This window comes from Aptenodytes forsteri, unplaced genomic scaffold (assembly GCF_000699145.1).
Source record: "Aptenodytes forsteri isolate BGI_AS27 unplaced genomic scaffold, ASM69914v1 Scaffold8, whole genome shotgun sequence".
Taxonomy (NCBI): domain Eukaryota; kingdom Metazoa; phylum Chordata; class Aves; order Sphenisciformes; family Spheniscidae; genus Aptenodytes; species Aptenodytes forsteri.
In genome coordinates, this window is record NW_008796218.1 from 7,325,285 (window position 1) to 7,347,839 (window position 22,555).

General features: G+C 36.5%; 1 protein-coding gene across 1 annotated transcript; it reads left to right on the forward strand.

Moving 5' to 3' along the window:
- Positions 1-6: 6 nt before the first annotated feature.
- CTR9 (CTR9 homolog, Paf1/RNA polymerase II complex component) lies at positions 7-22,064 on the forward strand. Its single transcript, XM_009288826.2, has 25 exons — positions 7-89; positions 2,339-2,437; positions 3,038-3,277; positions 3,776-3,893; positions 4,546-4,635; positions 5,962-6,110; positions 8,641-8,748; positions 9,200-9,307; positions 9,424-9,660; positions 10,432-10,521; positions 10,619-10,747; positions 10,850-11,033; positions 12,038-12,126; positions 12,391-12,576; positions 12,757-12,844; positions 13,091-13,239; positions 15,280-15,396; positions 15,575-15,720; positions 17,283-17,354; positions 18,482-18,617; positions 19,139-19,285; positions 19,710-19,867; positions 20,150-20,246; positions 20,597-20,709; positions 20,973-22,064. Exons 1-25 carry the CDS (start codon positions 45-47, stop codon positions 21,379-21,381), a joined length of 3,504 nt encoding a protein of 1,167 aa, XP_009287101.1. The 5' UTR covers positions 7-44; the 3' UTR covers positions 21,382-22,064.
- Positions 22,065-22,555: the final 491 nt, after the last annotated feature.

Genomic DNA, 22,555 nt, shown 5'->3' on the forward strand with positions numbered 1-22,555 from the left:
GGCCGTTCCGTGCTCCCGGCTCGGCGGACAGTCGTGTCGCCATCATGTCGCGGGGGTCTATTGAGATCCCTCTCCGGGACACCGATGAGGCGAGTCGGGGGCTGGGAGGCGGCGGCGCGGCCTGGTTCCGGGGAGGAGGAGGCGGAGGAGGAAGGAAGGAAGGAAGGAAGGAAGGAAGGAAGGAAGGAAGGAAGGAAGGAAGGAAGGAAGGAGTGCGCTACATGATGCGCTCCGGGGCGCGGGCGTTTGTCGCTTCCTCTCGTAATTTTGTCCCGGGCTCGAGGGGCAGTGTCGCTCCCTTCCTTGAGCGGAATGAGTTATTTGGATTACAGGTGTATCGCTTTGCGGAAAGAAACCCAAACCTACCTTCGCCGGTGCCCGTCGGTGAACGGTGTCTGCCCTCTGCTAGCTGTAACCTCCCTGTCCTTGCCTAGTGGCTTGCTGGTGAAGGAGAGCCGCTGGGAACAGTCAAGCAGTCTGTCCGGGGCCCTTCGGTACCACACGTCTGTGAAGGGGCAGCCTTTTCTCCCACAATATACGCTTCAAACATATGCAGCCCTCAGGAGTGAAGACCCCGTTGGGAACAGTATCTAATCTTTAGTTTGTGCTTGTGTATGGTGGCCTTGTCTAGCTAAATTCTCTCCTTAGTTCGTTAGAGACTGATTTTTCTGGCTGTGCTGATTTGTAAGCAGCATACATGTTCCTAAATCAATCAGCATATAGACACAGGTAGGACAGTTGGTCCACTCTGTAAAGTTATTTCAGTGGGGGTTTAGAAATTTATTTAACTTTTCTCTATTTAAGGTAGGCTGTCACAAGCCAAGGTTAAAAAGATTTAAGAGAAGTATTTGGAAATTTACAGAGTATTGTAAAGTTTGAAGTTAAATCATTCCATAGCGGGTACTAAATTAACACCTTAGCTAAATAAGGTACTGAAACATACCACTTACAGGTTGAAAAAAGCTTTTTGTGAACATATGTGTCCACACTAACAAATTGCCATACAACTGCCATTGTATTTTTAAGTCTCGCAAAGGTACTTTGCTCTCTGTAGGAGAGGGCATTTTTCTCTGTGACAGAAATTTCTGTTTGAGGTGTCAACATGAATAGTTGATCTTGGTGCTGCTGTTGAAGTTATGGCTACGATGACTTGGATCCTGAAGTTCAGAATTAATCACTAAGGATTGCTATAAAACTTTGGTTTTTTACTGCCTTTTTTTATTTCCATATTTATTTGCTTTGTTGGTAATATCTATTTCTTATTAATAATTATTTTAATTTGTAGATGAGTGTTGCCCAAATTTAAAAACATTATTATCTGTCAAACAGGAGGTACTGTGCAAGACAAACTCAAACTAAAAATAACAAATTAATCTTAATTAATTAATTACAAATTAATCTAAAAATAGAAATATTTCCGCTGGTGCTCTCATAAGTTTTGCATAATCAAAACTGTAAGTCCTTATAAACTGGATGGCTCTAATCCAGTCTTGGGGGAAAAAGTCCTTGCATTGGTAGTCAGGGTACAGTCAGGGTACAAGCCTGGGTACAACTGCAGCCCTTCCTTGCTGTAAAATTAAGTTGTAATGTAGATGACTAATAATAAAGGCAACGTGACTGAGTAGCAAGTGAACTATCAGGCAGTTAAAATGTGTTCCCAAACACCCCACCTCGGGAATACCTGTTCCTTTTTCCTCATTTTCCATATCAGAAGAGTAGATCAACATGGCAAAATAGTACTTGCAAAATAACGTGCACGTGGTGAAAAATTGTTGACGTCGTTTGCTCATGATGACTATGGTTGTTAATATTCAGAAATTTAGTCTGTTCTTTATAATGTTTGCCACTTCAACGATTTCTTAATTTTCTTGGGCATAAAGATGACTTTACAAAATTTCAGGGCTCTGAGATAAGTCTGAGGTATCGATTCTCTGACATCTGATTACTTGGAAGATTTTGACTGTACCCTAGATCTTTGTATTACCTGTAGGAAAAGTTTGACAAACTCAGCAGTGTACAGTCGAGTTGGTTATTAGCTGAACTGTAAAAATTCTGAGCCTGAAGTCTATGATGAAAGAAGTTGAATTAGCATCTCTGTCTGTTCTCCCTGACTAGTATCCCAAACATTGGGCTGTCTTTTCCCTGATATTTGTGAGAGCATCACTTTTGTCTTGTACAGAATAAAATACATCATCACTTCTTTCTTTGTCCATAACCTTGTTTAAACATGAAGAATTATTTATGTTTTGTGCTCTGAAATGTCCAGCTTGCTTTGAGCTCAATGATGGATAACATTGCTAATGTTTTGTGAAAGAAAATCTGTATTGTTTGTTTCTAGGTTATTGAGCTTGACTTCGATCAGTTACCTGAGGGTGATGAAGTTATAAGTATACTGAAACAGGAACACACTCAACTGCACATATGGATTGCCTTAGCGGTTCGTATATATACAAGTTGTATATTTAAATATTCTATTCAGATAATCATATAATAATTTCCACTTCCTTACTTTTATGAGTAGGGATAACTGAATTCTGAACAGGAACTTAATTGGGTTATTTGGTCACTGATTCTAGGCCAGATATTTCTGATTTGACATACACATATTAAGATTTTAACTTAATCTTTTTTCATGAAATAATGCTGCTTGAGGCCTGCTTACTAAGTTGTTTGTTTTTTTTTTTCCTCAGTCCATAGTTTTTCTGTTTTGTGCCTTTGATTATGCACTTCATAAAAAAGGACGGGGCAGTATCTATACTATGGAAAGTATGGTGAAATGTGCAAAAAGTCAAAGAAGTTCAGAGGCAAAACGGTTGATTCTTCACTTAAAAATAGCTGTAAGACTTGTGTTTTAATGTAAAAATACTAAGTTGGGTTGATGATAGAAAAATATTTGGTGATATCGGAATGCCTTTGATTATCCCTACATTTATCCCTATGTTGTGGAAAAAGAATCTGTGTGACACCTGAAGTATCAGTTTCATATGTTACTTACTCACTGGGGAAGTATTGTCTGTTAAAACTGTATGTTTTGTAGCTGGAATACTACAAACAAGGAAAAACAGAAGACTTTGTGAAGCTGTTGGAAGCTGCACGCATAGATGGTAACTTGGACTATAGAGACCATGAAAAAGATCAGATGACGTGTCTGGATACTCTGGCAGCATACTATGTACAGCAGGCTCGAAAGGAGAAGAACAAAGATAACAAGAAGGAGCTCATTACGCAAGCTACCTTGTTGTATACTATGGCTGACAAAATTATCATGTATGATCAGGTAAAAACAAAATCTGTTTAAAAATCCATATTTGTAAATTATTTAATGATTCTTATTTTTTGGCTTACTTTCAACATATGTTTTCTGTGTGAATTCAAAAAGTGATTCTCAAGAAAAGTGTTGATTCACTAAAGGGAAGATAGAAACTGCTCAGGGTTTAAGGACTGTTAGTGTAGTACATGTAAGTATAACAACTAAGTTTCTGAAATGTGTGCGGTGCCACTAGGAATAACTATCTCTAGCTTGGGACACCTGATCATTCTATGTCAGTCAACTTTTGGGGGTTGGGAAGGAAGGATTGGTTGTTACTCTCTTGCTTGATAATACATGAGCTTTAGACGTGGATGTTGAAGACCCTTTTTGACTTTTTTTCGTCCTGATGTAAGAGAAATAAATTAATCATAGAAAGCATTATAGTATAGCCAGTTAGTCTTTCACCTAGTCTAATCTTCACGTTTTACAAAGATAAATGTAGTGGAAATTTTTTTCCTTATCTAGAATCACTTGTTGGGAAGAGCCTGCTTTTGTCTGCTTGAAGGTGATAAGATGGACCAAGCTGATGCACAATTCCATTTTGTGCTCAACCAGTCTCCAAATAATATTCCTGCCCTTCTCGGTATGAGTTTATGGGTATTTGTGTAAAAACCTGGTCTCTCCAGTTGAGTTTTGGAATTAATTATGTGCTTAAGAAGAGGGTGCGTATGTGAGTAGAGAGAAAGAATGGGATAAAGAAGGGTGTGCTTTTGACCAGAAACACATGACAGAGATTACTTTAAACTTGGGAAGTATATGTAGGTGGAAAAGCTAGGAAAAAGTATAATGCTAGCTAGCATCTTCTGAGGCCCGTGGGCATGTATCCAGTCCAACTACTTATATTTCCCTGATGATGCCAGTGAAGCTGTATACTCTGTCAAAGGTGAAGATACCAGTAGTGAGGGGTCAGCGTGCTGTAACACTTGTATTTTAATTTGTTCACTAATTAATCTAGTCTTAGCAAGTGTCTTTCCTCTGGACCAGGAAGGAATTAAATTTCTGCAGAAAACCATGAAAATGTAAATTTGATGTGTTCCCATGTTTGATTTCTTTCATACATTTGCTGTCATCAAAGATAATAAAAGTTGTAGTTGTCTGAATTTTCTGTTAGTTTTTAATTGTAGCTTTTGAAAAATCAGCACAGCACAAGTTTACCAAATAATACTTTTAAGCTTCTGATGTATAACTGCTTTGTTTATATTTCTGATTTATTTGTAACTGGTATGTTATAACAGGTAAAGCGTGCATTTCTTTCAACAAGAAAGATTATAGAGGAGCCCTTGCCTACTACAAGAAAGCATTGCGTACCAATCCAGGTTGCCCAGGTAAGACAGAAAGTATTTGCTAGTGGAATTATTTGCTGTGCTTGCAGACTAACTCAAGTTTTCCTAATTCAAATACCTAAGGGCTTCTTTGTGATCTATATCTGTCAAAAAACCCCCTCCATCCCTCATTATAGAGTTTAGGTGTTTGTTGACTTGAAGTGTTCCTTAATTGTTAGAGAAGGAAATCATGTTTAGGAAAATACTTTTCATTTTTTCTAATTATTACCTTTTAAAGAGCTATTAGAAAATGAGAAGTTTCATGTAAGAGAAGCTAAAATTGTATGGGGAGGGGGGGAAACTGTTAAAGACTGTTGCAGAGCCTATCTGTGAGCTTTTGGAATAAGGGTTAAGAAAATGATGTATTAGCATTAATAATGAAACAAGACACAAAAAGTAAAATTCTACCTATAATCCATGATGTGAGTTTTCCTGGTGTTATATGATTTTCTTAATGCAAAAATCTGGGAAAGCTATCAGTAACAGCTGTAAAAGCGATGCGTGTGATTTAGAAATACTAGTTCAGGGTATTTGCATTAGGATCATAAATACTCTAAAGTCTCTTGAGAGATGTGGTATACTTTGCTATAACCTATCTGAAAAAGAATTTATTACAAAAAGTTGATGTGTATTCTGTAGTCTGGTTTAGCATAAGAATCATTGCTGCAAAAGTGGGTTTAGAAATGCAAGCCTTACTTTTAAACAAACATCTTTCATTCACTCCCCTTTTTCACACACACAGATTTGAAATTGCTGTATATAAATGGCTCTGTATGCCTAGTTCAGGCAGTCTGAGAGGGCAATATGATGTGAATTCTCTGTATTGGCTCATTTGTACATGATCATGGAAGTTAGGGGATGATAAACAGCATTTTGTCAGCAGTGAATCAGTTGATCATTTGAGGAGAAATGCCTAGCTAACTTGTTCATTCATCTGTTTTCTGAAGGCCTACTAGTCTCAGGTGAACGTACGCTGCCTAAGAAACTTCCAGCCCTTCCATCTGGCAATTTTAATGCCTTGCTCTATTATTTTTTAATACATTTCCATAAAAGTAATTTTTTATTTGTCTAGTATCAGAGTGTTTTGGAGATACAGACCAATGTTCTGGGGTGTATGAAGAAATAAAGTCTTACTAATCTGTTAAAGTTAGTTTTGCTGCCAAGTGTGGGAGGCTGCCTTTAAAAACAGCAAATCATTAGATGGCTTAGAGGTTTTAAAGAAATACTAAAAATACTGCTTTCACGTTAATTGATGTCCAGAATGTTAAAAAAAAAAAAAAGTCAAAGTTGAAATTTTGGGATTCTGAATGGTGTCATCTTGTTCTCTAGCTGAGGTTCGATTAGGTATGGGCCACTGCTTCGTGAAACTGAACAAGTTGGAAAAAGCTCGGTTAGCGTTCAGCAGGGCTCTGGAGCTAAATTCAAAATGCGTAGGGGCTTTGGTTGGACTGGCTGTTCTGGAACTCAATAATAAAGAGGTGAGTCTGACTTAACAAGAATGCATATGCAGTTTACTGTTTTTCTTGTCTGAAAAAGCAAACTTTATCCTTTGAAATGTAGTCCAGTTTTTAAAAGGGGTAATAACTTTTGTGGTTAAATCATTTTAAGTTTGTGTCACTATTGAATGATGTTCTAGAGATGTACTTGTGATGCGAGCAGCACGTTCTGAATAACTTTCTTCTGTTGCTAAAAATCAGAGGTACAGAAAAACAGTGCTAGGTTAACTATTTTAAATAAAATAATAAAAATCTGTGGTGAGATGTGTGAATGCATGTCCAATCACTTAAAAAAACCAGAAGTGCTGATTTCAAAATCTTATTTTAATGAGCAATAGTTATAATATGTATAATAGCCAGCCTTATTTAGTTATTTGTGACTCTGTGAAGGTTAACTAAATCAGTGTGTACTCAGGATGCTCCAAAAGTCCTCAAATACATGGAGACCTCACTTGTGATGGCAGCTCTATTCCAGAGCATCAGGAATCTTTTTTGAAAGAGCATCATGCTAACAGGAAGGTCAAGGTAAAAGACACAGTCCCAGGAGATGAGTCCTTGGCTTTGAGGAACATAAGCTTTCAGACAAGTGTTGAAGTTGTATTCAGGCTACCTTGGCATGCATGCCACATGGTAAACCAAAGAGTAGGCAAGAACAAATTTTAACTAGGCTGATGAAACTACGATAAAGTGGTGATACTACCTCTCTAGATAATTTATCACTAGAAAAATACATATGCTCATATAGCTTAATTGGGATCATGAGATCTGACATGGTTAATCTATACTAAGGAAGTTATCAGTGGAGGATGGGACCTTTAAGTGTTTAAAAAAAAAAAAAGAGAAAATTCTTACATAATTGTATGTTGCTAAAATTTAGTGTTATGCTATCTGTAGAACATGTAGCTCCCTAGAAAGATCTTCTGTTGGCACAGAATGTCTGAAAATCACTTAGTTTTACTATGTCATGGGGGAAAAAAAAAAACTGTTAAGACTTCCATGAAGAATTCCAAAAAGTGTAGGCACAAGAACTTTCTTTCCTAAAACTACAGAGACAACCAAAAATATTCTAAAATCAAATTTTAATAAATAATTCAATGGGTGAGAAACTAATGAAATTTGGTATCTTTTTTTTTTTCCTGAAGGTCTTTTGACTAGAGTCAAGGGATGAGCCCACTCACGCTAAGCTTCAAAAAGCTGTGATTAAAAGCTGACCCGCTTAAATATGTTTTTTGTTCTTTGTAAGAAATGTATCATCTGTGCTTTACTTCAAACTGTTTTCACAACTTGCACTGCAAAGTTAGTAGTATAACATTGAAGAGTTGACATGGGGGAGGGAGAACACTTTCTCTGGGAAAAAGATTCTCTCTGAGCTGCAAACTAGTAGTTGACATCTTTTCTGTGCTTAGATATTTCTAACGTTTTTCCCTCCTTGAAGGTGTTATGGTGTCAAATCAGGGTTGAGATTACACTCTGGTCTCATTGAGGTCCATCTTATCTCTGGTTTTCTTTAATGAAAGTGCTTAGGAGCTTTGAGACCTCTAACCATTTACTGGATTTGACTGAAATTGGAGAACTTGGACATACACATAATGTGATTATAAAACCTCTTTGCCTTTGAAAATTAAACCAAGAATGATTCAATATCTCCTAATCAAGGTATATTGTTATACTAGGTTTGGAAAGATAGTGCCTTTTCAAACTGAAATTATGTTTTCTAGCTGCCTATTGGACTTCATCTTATGTCTCAACCTCTTAAAACCTAATCTGTTCAATAAGATAGCTTTCTGCTGATAATAATTGCAAAGTAAAGCACAGATGTTACATGATAACATTTTTGGTCTTTCTGTTCAGAAATAAATACAGATTTAAGTTGATGTGCTTGTGATATAAATCTCATGGGTGTCCCAAATAAATAGCTATTATTTATCAGTTATGGATTTGAAATTGTGGGTAAGTCACATTTGTACCCATGGAAAGCTTTCTTTAAACTGTAAAGTTTCTTTAGAAGAGTATGTTGATATAATGATATCCCTGTGTAAACACAGCAAACTTCTACTTTTTTTTAAATTAGAACTTAAGTTCTAGTAGCTCTTAATTCAACATCTGAAGTTCTTGTTTAGAATTTGAACATGAGAATATTTTCATTTTGCTTTTGAACAAATTGTGTAAAAGGTTGAAACCTAAACCAAACAGGAACTGGGGACACTGAACAATAGAAGGAAGGCTATCAGGGTGTGAGTGTGAAATGTCAAAGGACACCAAGTCTAAGTATTTTTTTTTTTTTTCCTTAGCAAGCCCTGCTCTGCTTTCTTCCATCCCTGTGTGATGGCTTCATTTTCCATCTGTATGCTGTAGGGAGAAAAGCTAGTAGCTGAATTTACTTTTTTCTGTGAGCCCAGCAAGGATTTTGTCAGAGTTCCTGCAGCAGCCTAGACTGAAGAATAGTTTTGAAGATGTTAATAAGATAAACAGCTATTGAGATGCTGCTGATACCTGTCAATGTTTCATTTAGGCTGATTCCATCAAGAATGGTGTTCAACTCCTCTCTAGGGCTTACACAATTGATCCCAGTAATCCAATGGTGTTGAATCACTTGGCTAATCACTTCTTCTTCAAGAAGGTAAGAGGTCTGTGGAATTTTACAGTTAAATACTTGATAACCTCTGAACAGCAAGGGTTCCGGTCTTAGATTCAATCTCATTTCATCAGGCTAAGTGGTGCCTAATATGAAACTGTTAATCTAGATGGACAAGTGTAAAGTTTTTGACTTAAATTTTGTATAAACTTTTCTCAAGAAAGCCAAGAAAAGATATGCTTATTTCTTAAGTCAAGGTCACCTTTGTGTCCTGAAGGGTTGGTTTGTTTTTTTTTTTCCTCTCCCCTTCTTCCAAGCTTTAAAATATGAAATAGAGAAAAGAACAGTAACCACTAAAACTAAATCTGTTATTAATTTAGTCAGTGCTATGACTTAAGCTTTCTTGCATTTGCCAGCTGTCCTTGTTTACATAATAAATCACTTGATCATTAATAAAGTGAAGGCTTCCAAATTTCATTTAACTTCTCTTTTTCAGGACTATGGTAAAGTACAACACTTGGCTCTTCATGCTTTCCATAATACAGAAGTTGAAGCAATGCAGGCAGAGAGTTGTTATCAGCTGGCTAGATCTTTTCATGTACAGGTAGGACAGTTTTTAAAAGCCCCCTTTGAGATTACACTTAATCTGTGTTATAAAAGTTTATACAAAGCTTACCTGTGAAAACACTACCTGCTCTTTATTTACTTCTTTGTAATTAGGAAGATTATGATCAAGCTTTCCAGTATTATTACCAGGCCACTCAGTTTGCCTCATCTTCTTTTGTACTTCCATTTTTTGGATTGGGTCAAATGTACATTTATCGAGGGGACAAAGAGAATGCATCACAATGCTTTGAAAAAGTTTTGAAAGCCTATCCTAACAATTATGAGACTATGAAAATCCTTGGATCTCTTTATGCGGCTTCAGAAGACCAGGAGAAACGGGATATTGCAAAGGTGAGTTTTGCCTCTGCCAGCGTCATACTTTTACATACAAGAGTAGAACTTGAAAATCAGACTTGAAATCAGGCTGTACCTTAAGGTGCATAAAACTCAGGGTTACTTGGCTGTAGGTTTAGAATATTTAATATTGGCTGGGGGGGGGGGTCTGTAGAGTCACAACTCCTGGACAGAACTGAGAGACTCCTACTGGGCTCTGGCTAAAACAAGTCCAGGAACTTAGAGGAGCCCCAGCCTCAGATTTATGTTTGGTACTATGAAAAGGGCAGAATTCTTCCCATATATGTTAAAATTCTCTGAAGATGGCAAGTTAGCAAATGATTTCCTGAAGACAGCAAGTTAGCTAGTGATTTCCAGAAAACACTTGTCTTAGCCTATGTAGAAGGACAATGTTATGTTTTTGTTTTTGTTTTTTTTTTAATGAAAGACTTTTAAAATCTGATGTTGGGTAAAAAAAATGCAAAAAATGTTAGACGTCACTTTTCTAGCTTCTCCTGTTAGTGTAATAGTTTCTGCTTCTCTAAGACTTTAAGCCGGTGTTGCATTCTACAGAAAAATAAGATAATGAAGGAAGGAAACTAATGCAATTTTTTCTTGTGACCAAGTTGTGCAGATGTTTAGGATGTTTTCTTTTGCATTATGGTGTATCTTTCTAGTGTTAAGGTTAATACCTTCACTCTTTCTTTTGTTTTTGTTTTGGTTTTTTTTAATTTTTAAAACAGCGTGTGTGTCCACAAAGAGGCATAATTATTTTCTGCTGTTTTTCAGGGACATCTGAAGAAAGTCACAGAACAATATCCTGATGATGTAGAGGCATGGATTGAGCTAGCCCAAATTCTAGAACAGACTGATATACAGGTATTATTAATACATACTTGATGAATTATGTGTGTGCTTTTCATAAGAGCGCATAGAGCTCATTCTCTTATTTTTCATCCACTTTTTCTTTGTAAAGGGTGCACTGTCAGCCTATGGTACAGCCACACGCATTCTGCAAGAGAAAGTACAGGCTGATGTGCCACCAGAGATTTTGAATAATGTGGGCGCTCTGCACTTCAGGCTGGGAAACCTAGGAGAAGCAAAAGTATGTAATTACTCAGTTTGAATTGAGTTTCTTGCTCACCCAGTTGTTTTCCTTTAAGAATATTCTGGAGTGCTTTATTCCTTTTTTCTTTTTATACTTTAGAAATATTTTTTGGCATCACTGGATCGTGCAAAAGCAGAAGCTGAACATGATGAGCATTATTACAATGCTATCTCTGTAACAACGTCCTATAACCTTGCCAGACTATATGAGGCGATGTGTGAATTTCATGAAGCGGAAAAGCTGTATAAAAACATTTTAAGAGAACATCCTAATTACGTTGATTGTAAGAAACATTTGGTATTTTAGTTCCACAGTCCTCCTTATAATACCAAAAATCTTCCCATTACAGTGTCTGCTGGTGTCCTTATATCTGTCTTCACTTCTTTTCATAGTAGTTCTGGGGCCTGCTTACATACCTGCTATTTTCCCTTTTTTTTCTTTAAGGCCTGCATCATCCTTATAGTCCAATCTCCAGCTTTAAGCCTTCTAATTATTGGTAAATCATAGTGTACTCCAAAAACCCAGCAAAATTAGCTTATCTAGACTTGCATGCCTTTGCTCACTTGCTCCCCACTCCCACCAAAGTCTTAGCACCTCAGTGCTCAGGTGCAGTCAAGGCCATCCACTTGATATGCCCAGGCTCTGCAACTCTACCTATGTCGGTGGAAATAGAGACCCTTTGGGAGAATCACTTTATCTTGGATCTTGGCCTTCCTCGAGGGAAGAAGGGCTGTTGAGGGTGTTAGCACAGCTTCTGTGGCACATCCTGTTTTTTCTCCTTACTCTGCTCTTCCTCTTGCCCCCAGGTAGCCGACCTGTGATACTTGCTGCGAAGGCGAGGTGGTAGCCCTGTAGCAAGCTGCAGCACACAGCATGCCCCAGCCTAATCTATAGCCTTTTCCCTGCTTGTTGTCCATTGTCACCTGCTAACTGATACTCTTCCCAAAGCTTGCGGAGACGGGAGAGCTGTTTGAAGTGGAGGGAGGAGAATTATGTACCTGATGTATCCTTCTTTCTTTGAGGTTTCTCAATCGTTTTTAACGTATGAAACCAATTAAAAACATTTACATTACTTTAACCGTTAGAAATCTGCAATTTCTGTATCGCCATTGTGGAACACATGCTGTGTCTCATTGTGAATAGAATATGAAAGGTGTCTTAATGTTTGCTGTCCTTAGCAGATCAAGAAAAAGATTGCTTTTGAAATTCATGCATGGCCAATATTTTCTTTGAGATGACTTTAACCTGTTTCCTGATTTTTATTTTATTTTCTATTTTTATTTTTAGGCTACTTGCGCTTGGGAGCAATGGCTAGGGATAAAGGAAATTTTTATGAGGCTTCTGATTGGTTTAAAGAAGCACTTCAGATAAATCAGGTTTGTAACCCTTTACGTGTTTAAAGTTAAAGCACTTGAAATACTAACAACTTAAAAATTTATTTTCCTTTGTTGCATTTTTATTTTGTTTGTTCACGTAAACTAGAGGAAGAAGAGACAGCTACTGTAATCTGCTCTCTGTGTGTTTTGTTTGGGTTTTTTTAATATGGAATTCTATTTAAGAAAAATAGCATTTTATACTTGAAAAAGTAACCTTGCAAGGGAAAACGATGCTTTTGCAACTTACAGTGAATTTTTATTTAGGACCATCCGGATGCTTGGTCTCTGATTGGCAATCTTCATTTGGCTAAACAAGAGTGGGGTCCAGGACAGAAGAAATTTGAAAGAATATTGAAACAGCCCTCCACACAAAATGATACTTATTCCATGTTGGCTCTTGGCAATGTCTGGTTGCAGACTCTACATCAACCCACAAGAGACAGAGAAAAGGTAATGGGCGTCTGTCTGCCCTGTGTGTGGTTTTATTTATTTAATTTTTGTATGCTCTTAGCTACTTAGAGCCTTTTCTTGATGCCTGTTTGGCACCTTATAGTCCATAAAACTTCTGGGTAGATCTTTTAATAGCCCATTATAGAAATGAGTGATCGATTGGGATACTTCTTTCTGCAGGAGAAGCGTCATCAAGACCGTGCATTAGCGATCTACAAGCAAGTACTCAGAAATGATCCAAAGAATTTGTATGCTGCTAATGGCATAGGTGAATATTAGACTAATTTTCCTTCAGAGGTGATGAAATTCTTGCTTCATGCTTTAATATAGAATTGTTTTTGCAGGGCCTGAACTGCTATGTAGTGGAGCACAGGAAAGAATAGCTTTCATATGGCAGCTATGTCACTTAGTTTTTAATGGGGAACTTTATTCAGGCAATATTTTGTTTTCTTTGGTAGGAGTACATAGTACATGAATCTGGAAGCTTACACTGTACATATTACTTTCCCCCTAGGAGCTGTCTTGGCACATAAAGGATACTTCCGTGAAGCTCGTGATGTTTTTGCCCAAGTGAGAGAGGCAACAGCAGATATCAGTGATGTGTGGCTGAATTTGGCACATATCTACGTAGAACAGAAACAGTACATCAGTGCTGTGCAGATGGTAACATCTCTAAGTTGAATTACATAATATGTTGGGTTAGACTTCTGGATGTTTCTCTGCTGTCATAGCAGCTGTGCAAGTTTCTGAATAATGTTTTAACAAGTTATAGGTCTATTTCTGGCATGCTGTTGGCTGTCAAGTCTAGATTTAAAAACAAACTGCCAAATGTGGGTAAGGGGTAACAAAGACTTTGTACTTTGGTACAAAGTGTACCAACTTGTACACTTTTTTTGGTAGCAGAGTTAAAACATAATTGGGTTGGAATTTTGGTCTCGGAATTAATTTTTAGTCAGGTTTCAGTGTAGTTACTGTATGTGATTTACATTCAGATGTTACTGAAGTAAGTAAATGCAATTTGCTGCTGGGATTTTTTTAATAGCAACACTTCCTATTTTTGTTCTTGCAAATGATTGCATAAATAACAATCAGAGCTGTCTGTAAAGCTGACTGTGCCATGATTTCTTTCACTGCAGTTAACATCACAAGGTAATTCATGTTGGAAGAAATCTGTTCATCCTGCTCAAGCAAGTTAACTTCCAAGTATCAACCTATTCTAACTAAATTGACTCAATTAGGTGATCAAAAGCATACAAGTAAGCTAAAAAAAAGCGTATGTTGGACAGGACAGAAGCTCAGAACTTGTTTCATTAAGATTGAGTCCACATTGAGGCTCAAAAATACTTAATTCAGACTGTCCTGAAGCTTTTTGTGGTGGTTATAAGGAAGAGATACTGGGCCTTTCTTACCTGATCAAGACCTCAGTAGTTACTATCTTCCAGTGAACTACTGTTAAATAGCTTTGGTAACGTGACCAGATTCATTCTGTTGTATTTGAATAAGGTCTGTTGTCTTTTTAACACCTTGCCCGTTTTTATTGACAAAAAGCCTAATGAAAATCTAATTTTAGTGATTGTTTAAGCAGTGAATTACAGTGGGAAACTGGGTATCGTTTTCACCTTTTGATTTGTCAGAAAAATATTGTACTCGTTTGCTAATATATTTAAGTAAAGCTGTTAGTAGAAATGCGTTTATCTACTGAGGTGTTTTATTGTTCCCTGGGTTCTACTATGCAGTTGGTACAAGCCACAGTCTGCAATATGCGATATTGGACTCAAAGGGAGATGAATTGAATTTAATAGCCTAGCTTACTGCAGCCACAACAATTATTCTAGTGCGTTCTCTACCATAAAGCATACAAATCTGAGGCAGACTTAAGCTAAATACAAAATCTTTGACTTTAAAAGTGAGTGAAAATTGGGCGCTCACAACACAGTGCGATCCAAGAGTAGTGGCTTCAGGCATTACAGTTCAGGGCAGTTTCTGTATTTGAGCTGGAAATAAAAATTACTTTGTATTTCTTGTCATTTTGGAGATTTAGAAAGGGTGAATGATTCATTGAGAAAAGAGTACATCAAACAAAAGGCACTCGTGACTGAAAAGGATACGTTTCATAACTGTTTGAAGCTTTAATTCTAGACCCACAAAACCTATAGCAACAAGTTGTCTTTTACACATAGAACAACTATATATCCCTTGGCATGCCAAGTTATTCAGCTAGGTGGACAGAGCAAATTTGACATGGAGTTATCTGAAAGGTGTGGATTTTTTTAACTAATTGCATCAGATATATGGAATTACTACATTAAATATATTTCAATTTGTAAAATATCTTGTATGAATAAAGAAAATAAATTCCCCCCCCTCATACTGTGGAGAATAATTGAGTGCTCTTAAAATGAGTCATGTTTGTTGGACTTTGTTACAATAGATGGTACTTGCAAAGTATTCTATTGTATTTTAAGACCTACAGAACCTCCTGGACTGCTGCCAGTTTCCAGAAAAATCGGGTACTTGCTGTGGAATAGCAGAAAGAATTTTCTGGTCAGTGAAAAGGAGGCATCACGTGGCACGACACACTTTTTTGAAAAACAAAAGGCATATTAACAGTAATGCTTTTTAGGAATAGAAACATTTGCTGGAGTTAGCTAACCAAAATAACTAACCATTGTCACCTCTTGATTTGATTTTTTTCCATTTCAGTATGAAAACTGCCTCAGAAAGTTCTATAAGCATCAAAATACTGAAGTATTGTTATATTTGGCCCGGGCGCTCTTCAAATGTGGCAAATTACAGGAATGCAAACAAACTTTGTTAAAGGTACGAATATAAAGCATCATATATCACAGAAAAAAAATTACTGTCAGTTGATGCATGTTTGTCTCTTGAAATTCAGTAGTCTGGAATTGAAATAATGGTGCTTATTCTCTGTATGTTGCTTCAGCATACCTGTGTATCATGTTGTAGCATATCTTAAAAACGTACTTTTTATTTACAGGCCAGGCATGTAGCACCAAGTGATACAGTCCTTATGTTTAACGTGGCTTTAGTGCTACAAAGACTAGCTACCTCTGTCCTGAAAGATGAAAAAAGCAATCTAAAGGAAGTGCTTAACGCTGTGAAAGAACTGGAGCTAGCCCACAGGTAAAGATGATGTTTCTAATCATTATAATCTATTTTGTTGTTCCCTTACAGGAAATTTGCAGTATAGGTCACAAATCTGGTTAGAAGAGCAATCATCTCCTATGAAACACTGTATGTAATGTTAGAGTTTCTAGTAGGAAAACAAAGATTGGGCCCGACAAAACTACTTATTCAGACTTTGCTCCAGAGCCAGTTTTGTTTGGCCAGGTGGCCAATATGTATTTCTCAAAGGGTTTTGTATTACTATGACCAAGATGCACCTCTTCCTGGAAGAGCATAGTTGAAAAAAAAGTTGAAAATTATTCTGAGTTTAATACTTTTTTTTGACGATTTCTTTGGAAACAACCTATAAGGCTCAAAAGCAAATCTGTTTATATTATATAAGCCTAGTTAAAGACTGGTAGTCCTTGAAAACTAATTTTGCCCACCTGTTGGCAAATAAAGCCTAAGCACTCTCATGGCTTAAGAACAGAAGCAGTTTCTTAAGTGCGTTTGAGATCTTTTAGTTCTCTTTTTAAAAAAAAAAAAAAAAATTTCTGGGCAGAAAACAATGTGATTAATCTGATACAATCATCACCATCTTTGAACAGAAAGCTTTCAACAATTTATTCTGCTCCTAGGTATTGCTGGTGTAGCTGGTACTTGCTTTATGCATTCCTAGCTCTGCTGTTATGTTGAGGATAGATGTTGCCTTTCAGTAATTTTGTCAACAAGCCTTTAATAAAAGCAAGCATTTCACAATTCTAGTACTCTACATAATGCAAACTAAACATTCGAACACAAATTCTAACTTGAATTCAGTTAGAAGCTTGTTATTTATTGTCTTGAGAAAGTTGCATGAAAGCCTTGTTTTGTACCCATTAACTAAAAATTCAGATGTCTATCACATTTTAGAAAATATTTTCCATAATCTAAAACTTAAGCAAAGAATTACTTTCTTCATATGCACGAGAACTTGAGTTCAGTCTAGCACAAAAACCTCATTTAAAATGTCTCTGATGGAATATGGGAAGAAACTGTGGCAACCGTGAAAAGTTAGAAAGTCGTTTTCCTTTAAATGAATCGGAGAAACTGTTTTCAAAACACTGATCATCATAGCTTACCCATCTACTTGAAGGTATGTTGTATTCACAAGGACCTGTCAACTAAGTTCAAGGAGGCTGTTTTGGAAGGATTTTAAAAAAAAAAAAGTTTTCCTTCCTTTTCTTATGCTGGTTTCAAGCACTTAAGCTGTGACAGATAAGGAATAAATCTACTGGGATCAGCAATGTCCTTATTGCTAGGAGCCAGTAAATGAAATCCTAGAACTCTTTAGAATTTTTGGGGGTTTTTGTTCTGCTCTAGAGTGGTTTTAGAATGTTTTAAATTTGGAGAACTCTGAATGTACTTTTATACTGTTGTATCAAAAGGGGCTGCATACAGAAAATTGGTGAGGTTTCCTCATCTGTTAAGTTTTATAGCATTGTAATTCAGGAGTAAATGCTTTGGTTTAGGGCAAAATTACAATAAATATTTAAGTAACGCTGTATTTGCTTAGGTTTGTTTGTTGGTTTTTCCTCCAGGTACTTCAGTTACTTGAGTAAAGTAGGTGATAAGATGAGATTTGACTTGGCACTTGCTGCTACGGAAGCCAGGTAAAAAAAAACAAACAAAAAAAGCAACCAACCCCAACCACAAACAAATCCTTCATTCAGATACCAAGTGGAATACTTTTGTCTTGTTTTTTCATACTAAAACTGGATTCCAAAATTTCAACTGACAATTTCTTCGAACAGCAGAAATACAAGTGCAGGGTTACTCACTATTAATGTTTCATTCTTTTCCTGTCTTTGCTTTCTAATGCTTTTGTGCAGTCTAAAACTCTCAACATGTGGTGTCTGCCATTAGCTGGAGCCTGCAAAACTTTAGCTGTTTTAATGGCAAATTTTCCATCAATGAAGGTGCAATGACATTTATTTAAACATCTCTAGCTCTCACTGTTTTGACTTTAAATATAATAATCTAACAGGCTTGCTTTCATGGAGATTTTTTTTTGAGGTAGTTCATGGGTGAATAGCATGGGTCAGTTATTGAAACATGAAAAACTTTTGTTTTGCAGAGTCCAGTCTGCTTTAACTTTTGCTCAGGGTAATGAGTTTGTACACAAGCCTATTCAAATTAGTTTCCTTGTTATCTTGTTTCTTAGGTTTTCACTCAGTATGCCGTGTTTCATTTATTGCACATAAAACAGAAAGTTTTAATCTTAATATTAAAAGAAATGTCATTGTAACATTAGCTAAGAGAGTATTGAAAGCACCTTGCTTTAAAGTTTCATGAGGCCCGAACACTTTATGCAACCTTAACTCTTACACAATAGGGTTAAGAGAGAATTTCTACCTACTGTTCTGATTAGGTTTGCTAGCATGTTGTGATTAAATACAAGTTCTTATTAACCATACTTCTGAAGCTGCCCAAATTAATTGGGATGATTCCTTTTATGTTCATGTGGGGTTTTTTTGTATATGAATTGGCTAAATTTTAAGTATGATGCAATATGTTCTGAAATTGTATATTGCAATTTAAAGATAAATTAGCTTACTAGAAAGTGCTTTAGTTTACTCAAAAATCTGTACTACTCTTCTATTGTGCTATTTCAAGTAGCTTTTTTTTTCTTTGTTGGTGATATGAATGTAGTCTTGTGATGTATGCCCTTTATAAAAGTGTTTCTTCTTGTAGTATGTGCCTGCCACCTTCCTTTACTTGAAAACATTGCATGTTACAGGCAATGCTCTGACTTACTGAGTCAAGCCCAGTATCATGTGGCTCGGGCACGCAAGCAGGATGAAGAAGAGAGGGAGCTGCGTGCAAAGCAAGAGCAAGAAAAAGAGCTGCTTCGCCAAAAACTACTTAAAGAACAGGTTTTATTCTGTTACATTCTGTATACTATATTTTTTAAAAAGCATACCTTATTTTTAAAAAGTATAGCTATCAACAATATATATGCCCCTGTTGCTCTGTGATGGTACCTGGTGTTACTGATAAAATGTCTAGTAGCTATTTTTCTTAGTTACAGTAAGTGCTAGCAGAAAATGTTACAGCTAACAGGTTATACTAATTCTTTCTTCCCCATAGCCTCAGAAATAGATTTTTGTTTTTATAATGAAATAAAATTGGTGCCCCAGAAGGTCTGCTATCAAATTTCTGTACTGACAGGCTGGATGAGGAAGCACTTGGTGCAACAGTTCTTTTGGACTTTTACTCTAACATAATAGGCTTGTAGAAAACTTTTTTCTTTTGCCACGTGGACCTTCTGCTACGACATAGACTGTCAAAAGTCAATTTTCCAGTTTCTTGTCAGCAAATAATGTATACACCTGCAATTATAATCACTGCGATGCTGCAAATACAATAGTAATGGTTAGTTTTCTCTCTGTTTCAGGAAGAAAAGCGCCTAAGAGAAAAAGAAGAACAGAAGAAACTTCTGGAACAAAGAGCTCAATATGTGGAGAAAACCAAGAATATTCTGATGTTCACTGGTGAAGTAGAAGGCTCAAAGGAGAAAAAACGTGGTGGTGGTGGAGGCAGGGTAGAACAGAATTTTTTTTTTTTATCTCCTTCATTTTCCCCTTTTGAAATATGGTCTCTTGCAGTAGCACAGGTTTTTAATTTCAAGCTCCTAGGCTCCACTGAGTGAAATTGCACATGTTTAATACTCAAATGTAAAAATTGGAAGCTAATACTTAAAAGTTCCAAGCACAGTGGCATCACCAAAATCTGTTGTATTCAATTGTTAAAATAACAAGAAGATTGTTTTATTATGTGCAAATTTGGAATCAGTTTCTTAATGACATCAGTCTAGAGTTTATGGGAAAGTTGGCACAGGAAGGTCTGTATTTTTGTATCTTCGAAAATGTGTTCAGATAAAGTTTCTATTTTGAATTGTTTTCTGGTAGTTTTTTTAACTAGAAGGTCAATAATAAGCTATATTGTGGGGCTTTTATTTATTACAGCGTTCCAAAAAAGGAGCAGGGGAATTTGATGAGTTCGTCAACGATGACAGTGATGAAGATCTGCCCATGTCTAGAAAGAAAAAGAAGAGGAAGGGCAGTGGTAGTGAACAAGATGGGGAAGAGGAGGAGGGTGAGAGAAAGAAGAAGAAGAGGAGGAGGTAACTGATACTTTAATGTTAGACTTCCCTGAGAAATTGTATGGCTTTTAAGTATATTCTCATGCAGTCTTTCATAACGACTTAGAAAAGGAACTGTTGTTAAGAGGTCACATGATTAATTTTTATTTACGCATGCACACGTAAGACTTAAACAGCCATGCTGCAAAATAAGTATGAGTAACACTTGGATCAACTAGACATTTCTTGAGACTGATATTTTTGCATGTGTTGAGGTTTTTTGTGATGTTATGCTTTACATCGTATAAAATGTTTCTTTTTAAGACCCCAGAAGGCAGATGAGGGGAGTGATGATGAAGAACATGAAAATGGTCCAAGACCAAAAAAACGACGTCCACCCAAAGCAGAGAAAAAGAAGGCTGTAAGTTAAACCCTGAATAACTGCATCACTTTCTATATACGCATTTGGACTTCAGCATTATCCTAGTCGAGAGATATATTAATGTTGAAAATTACAACAAAACTTCTTGTAGCAAACTGCCTTTGAGCTTATTTTTGTGCTCTTCCCCTGTTGCTATAGCTGCTTCAAGGATGAAAAGGAAATTCTAGATGGCTTCAGAAATAAAGTGATAGTAAAGGGAAAATTTTGATCTAATGACTTTAGAACAACTGTTAAAAGCATGTCTGGTTTTCTGAATATGTTTCTACGTTTGGGCATTATGCTTTAACCATCCACAGGAACAAGCAACCCTTTGTTTTTCCCCTATACAGCCCAAACCAGAACGTCTGCCTCCTTCAATGAAAGGAAAGATCAAATCAAAAGCCATCATTTCATCAAGTGATGATTCTTCTGATGAAGATAAACTCAAAATTGCTGATGATGGGTAAGAACCTTAATTAACTTTGTATGTACTAAAGTTTCAACATATGCTTTCAAGAGAAACTGCAGTGTTAATAATAATGAGATAATGCGAAGATAATGAGAAGCCTTTCATTGTACTCACAACATCACTTTCCATTGGAAATTAATTCCACTCATTCTTCTTATTCTGATAACGCTAGCATTACTCAAATCCTGGTGTCTCATTTTATTTTTAAGCTAAGGATAGCATCTTTTAATACTGGATTTTTTTTCTTTTCCCTACAGACATGCTAGGAATAGCAACAGTGATTCAGATGATGGGGAACAGCAGCACAGTAAACGCATTGTTTCTGATAGTGATTCTGATAACAGAAACAAATCTGGTAGTGAGGCAGGTAGTCCGAGGAGGTCCAGTGTCCACCCATCTGAGGAAGATTCTGACAGTGACAGGTCGGCTAGAAAAAGGAGGCGGTCAGATTCGGAGCAGTCTGACAATGAGTCTGTACAGTCGGGGAGAAGTCGTTCCGGTGGTTCAGAAAATGAATCTCGCCCAGCTTCTCACAGTGCTGACTCAGACAGAGATTCTGAGAGAGGATCTGACAACGAGGGTTCTGGCAGAGGATCTGGTAATGAATCTGAACCAGAAGGATCCAATGATGAAGGGTCTGAAGGTGGTTCAGATGACAGTGATTAGATCTCAATTACAGACCATCTTTTTAAAATGTTCATGTAAATACATTTCAGTTATAGGGAAAATCCAATTTTTATATTTGAAAACTGTGATTTAAAAAAAACCTTAATGTTTTAGTAAACTGTTGTGAGACCTTCCTGTGATTCTTTCTATTAGCAACTAATGGATGTTTCTCTAAGTTGGCTTATGGTGTATTCTTAAATTGAAACTGCTGTAGGTGAAGAGCAGAATCCCTGTACTATAATCAGCACACCAAGGATGGAATGCATGTAAAAACTATGGAACATAAAATCTCTGTTTAAGTGGTTCCATTGTGGCTAAAACTGTGTGTTCTGTGCTTATACATGCATAGATGGATCTTAAAATCTTACCAAATGGAACAAAGAGCTGTGGATATTTATCTTTTTCCTCATTCTGAATAAAGGTCAGTAGGGAGGTTTTTCTTACTTTCTATTAAAGAATACATTTGCCATGATACAACTCCTTATGTTTCCAAGAGTTTGTTCTTTTGCTTCTGTTTTTGTGTTAAATCAGGTAAAAAGATGCAGATACTAAAGAAATTTTATAAAGTAACAATGCATATGTAGATGAAAAATTTAAATTGGCAGGTAAAAAAAAAAAATTTAGAAAACTCCATATTACTTGAGAAGGGTAAAGCTGCCAGTGTCACAATAAACTGTTCCTGCTTATTTGCTTGGAGTGATTTATTTTGCCCCCTTAAAGGTATAAGCAGAAAACCTGAAAATGTTAAATTTGACAAAGGAATGCGTTTTGAGGAAGTAGTCTTAACTTTATTTTAGCTTAAGTATATGGCTTCTGGAATTAAGTCCTTTCATATCATGTATTCAGGAACAACAATGAAAAATTGCTGTGTTGTAGACTAAAGTGAATCTCATTTCTCCCCGCAGTTCTGAAAAAATCAGTCTTTTGCAGTCCAAAAATTATTTTTTTTCTAACTTTTTTCATAGGTCATGAAGTCCTATTTTAAGCATTTTCTAAGGGAAGATTATGTAGATCTGGATAGTGTATTACTACTGTTTTTAATAGACTGTATAGCCTAGACTACATTGCTTTGTTTTTAGAAGGTCTGGATTGTCACTACTGGTAGTTCACTTCAAGTACTAACTGAAAGTTAAGTTTTCCCATGCTGCTATTTCTGGTTTGCTGTGAGCATTAG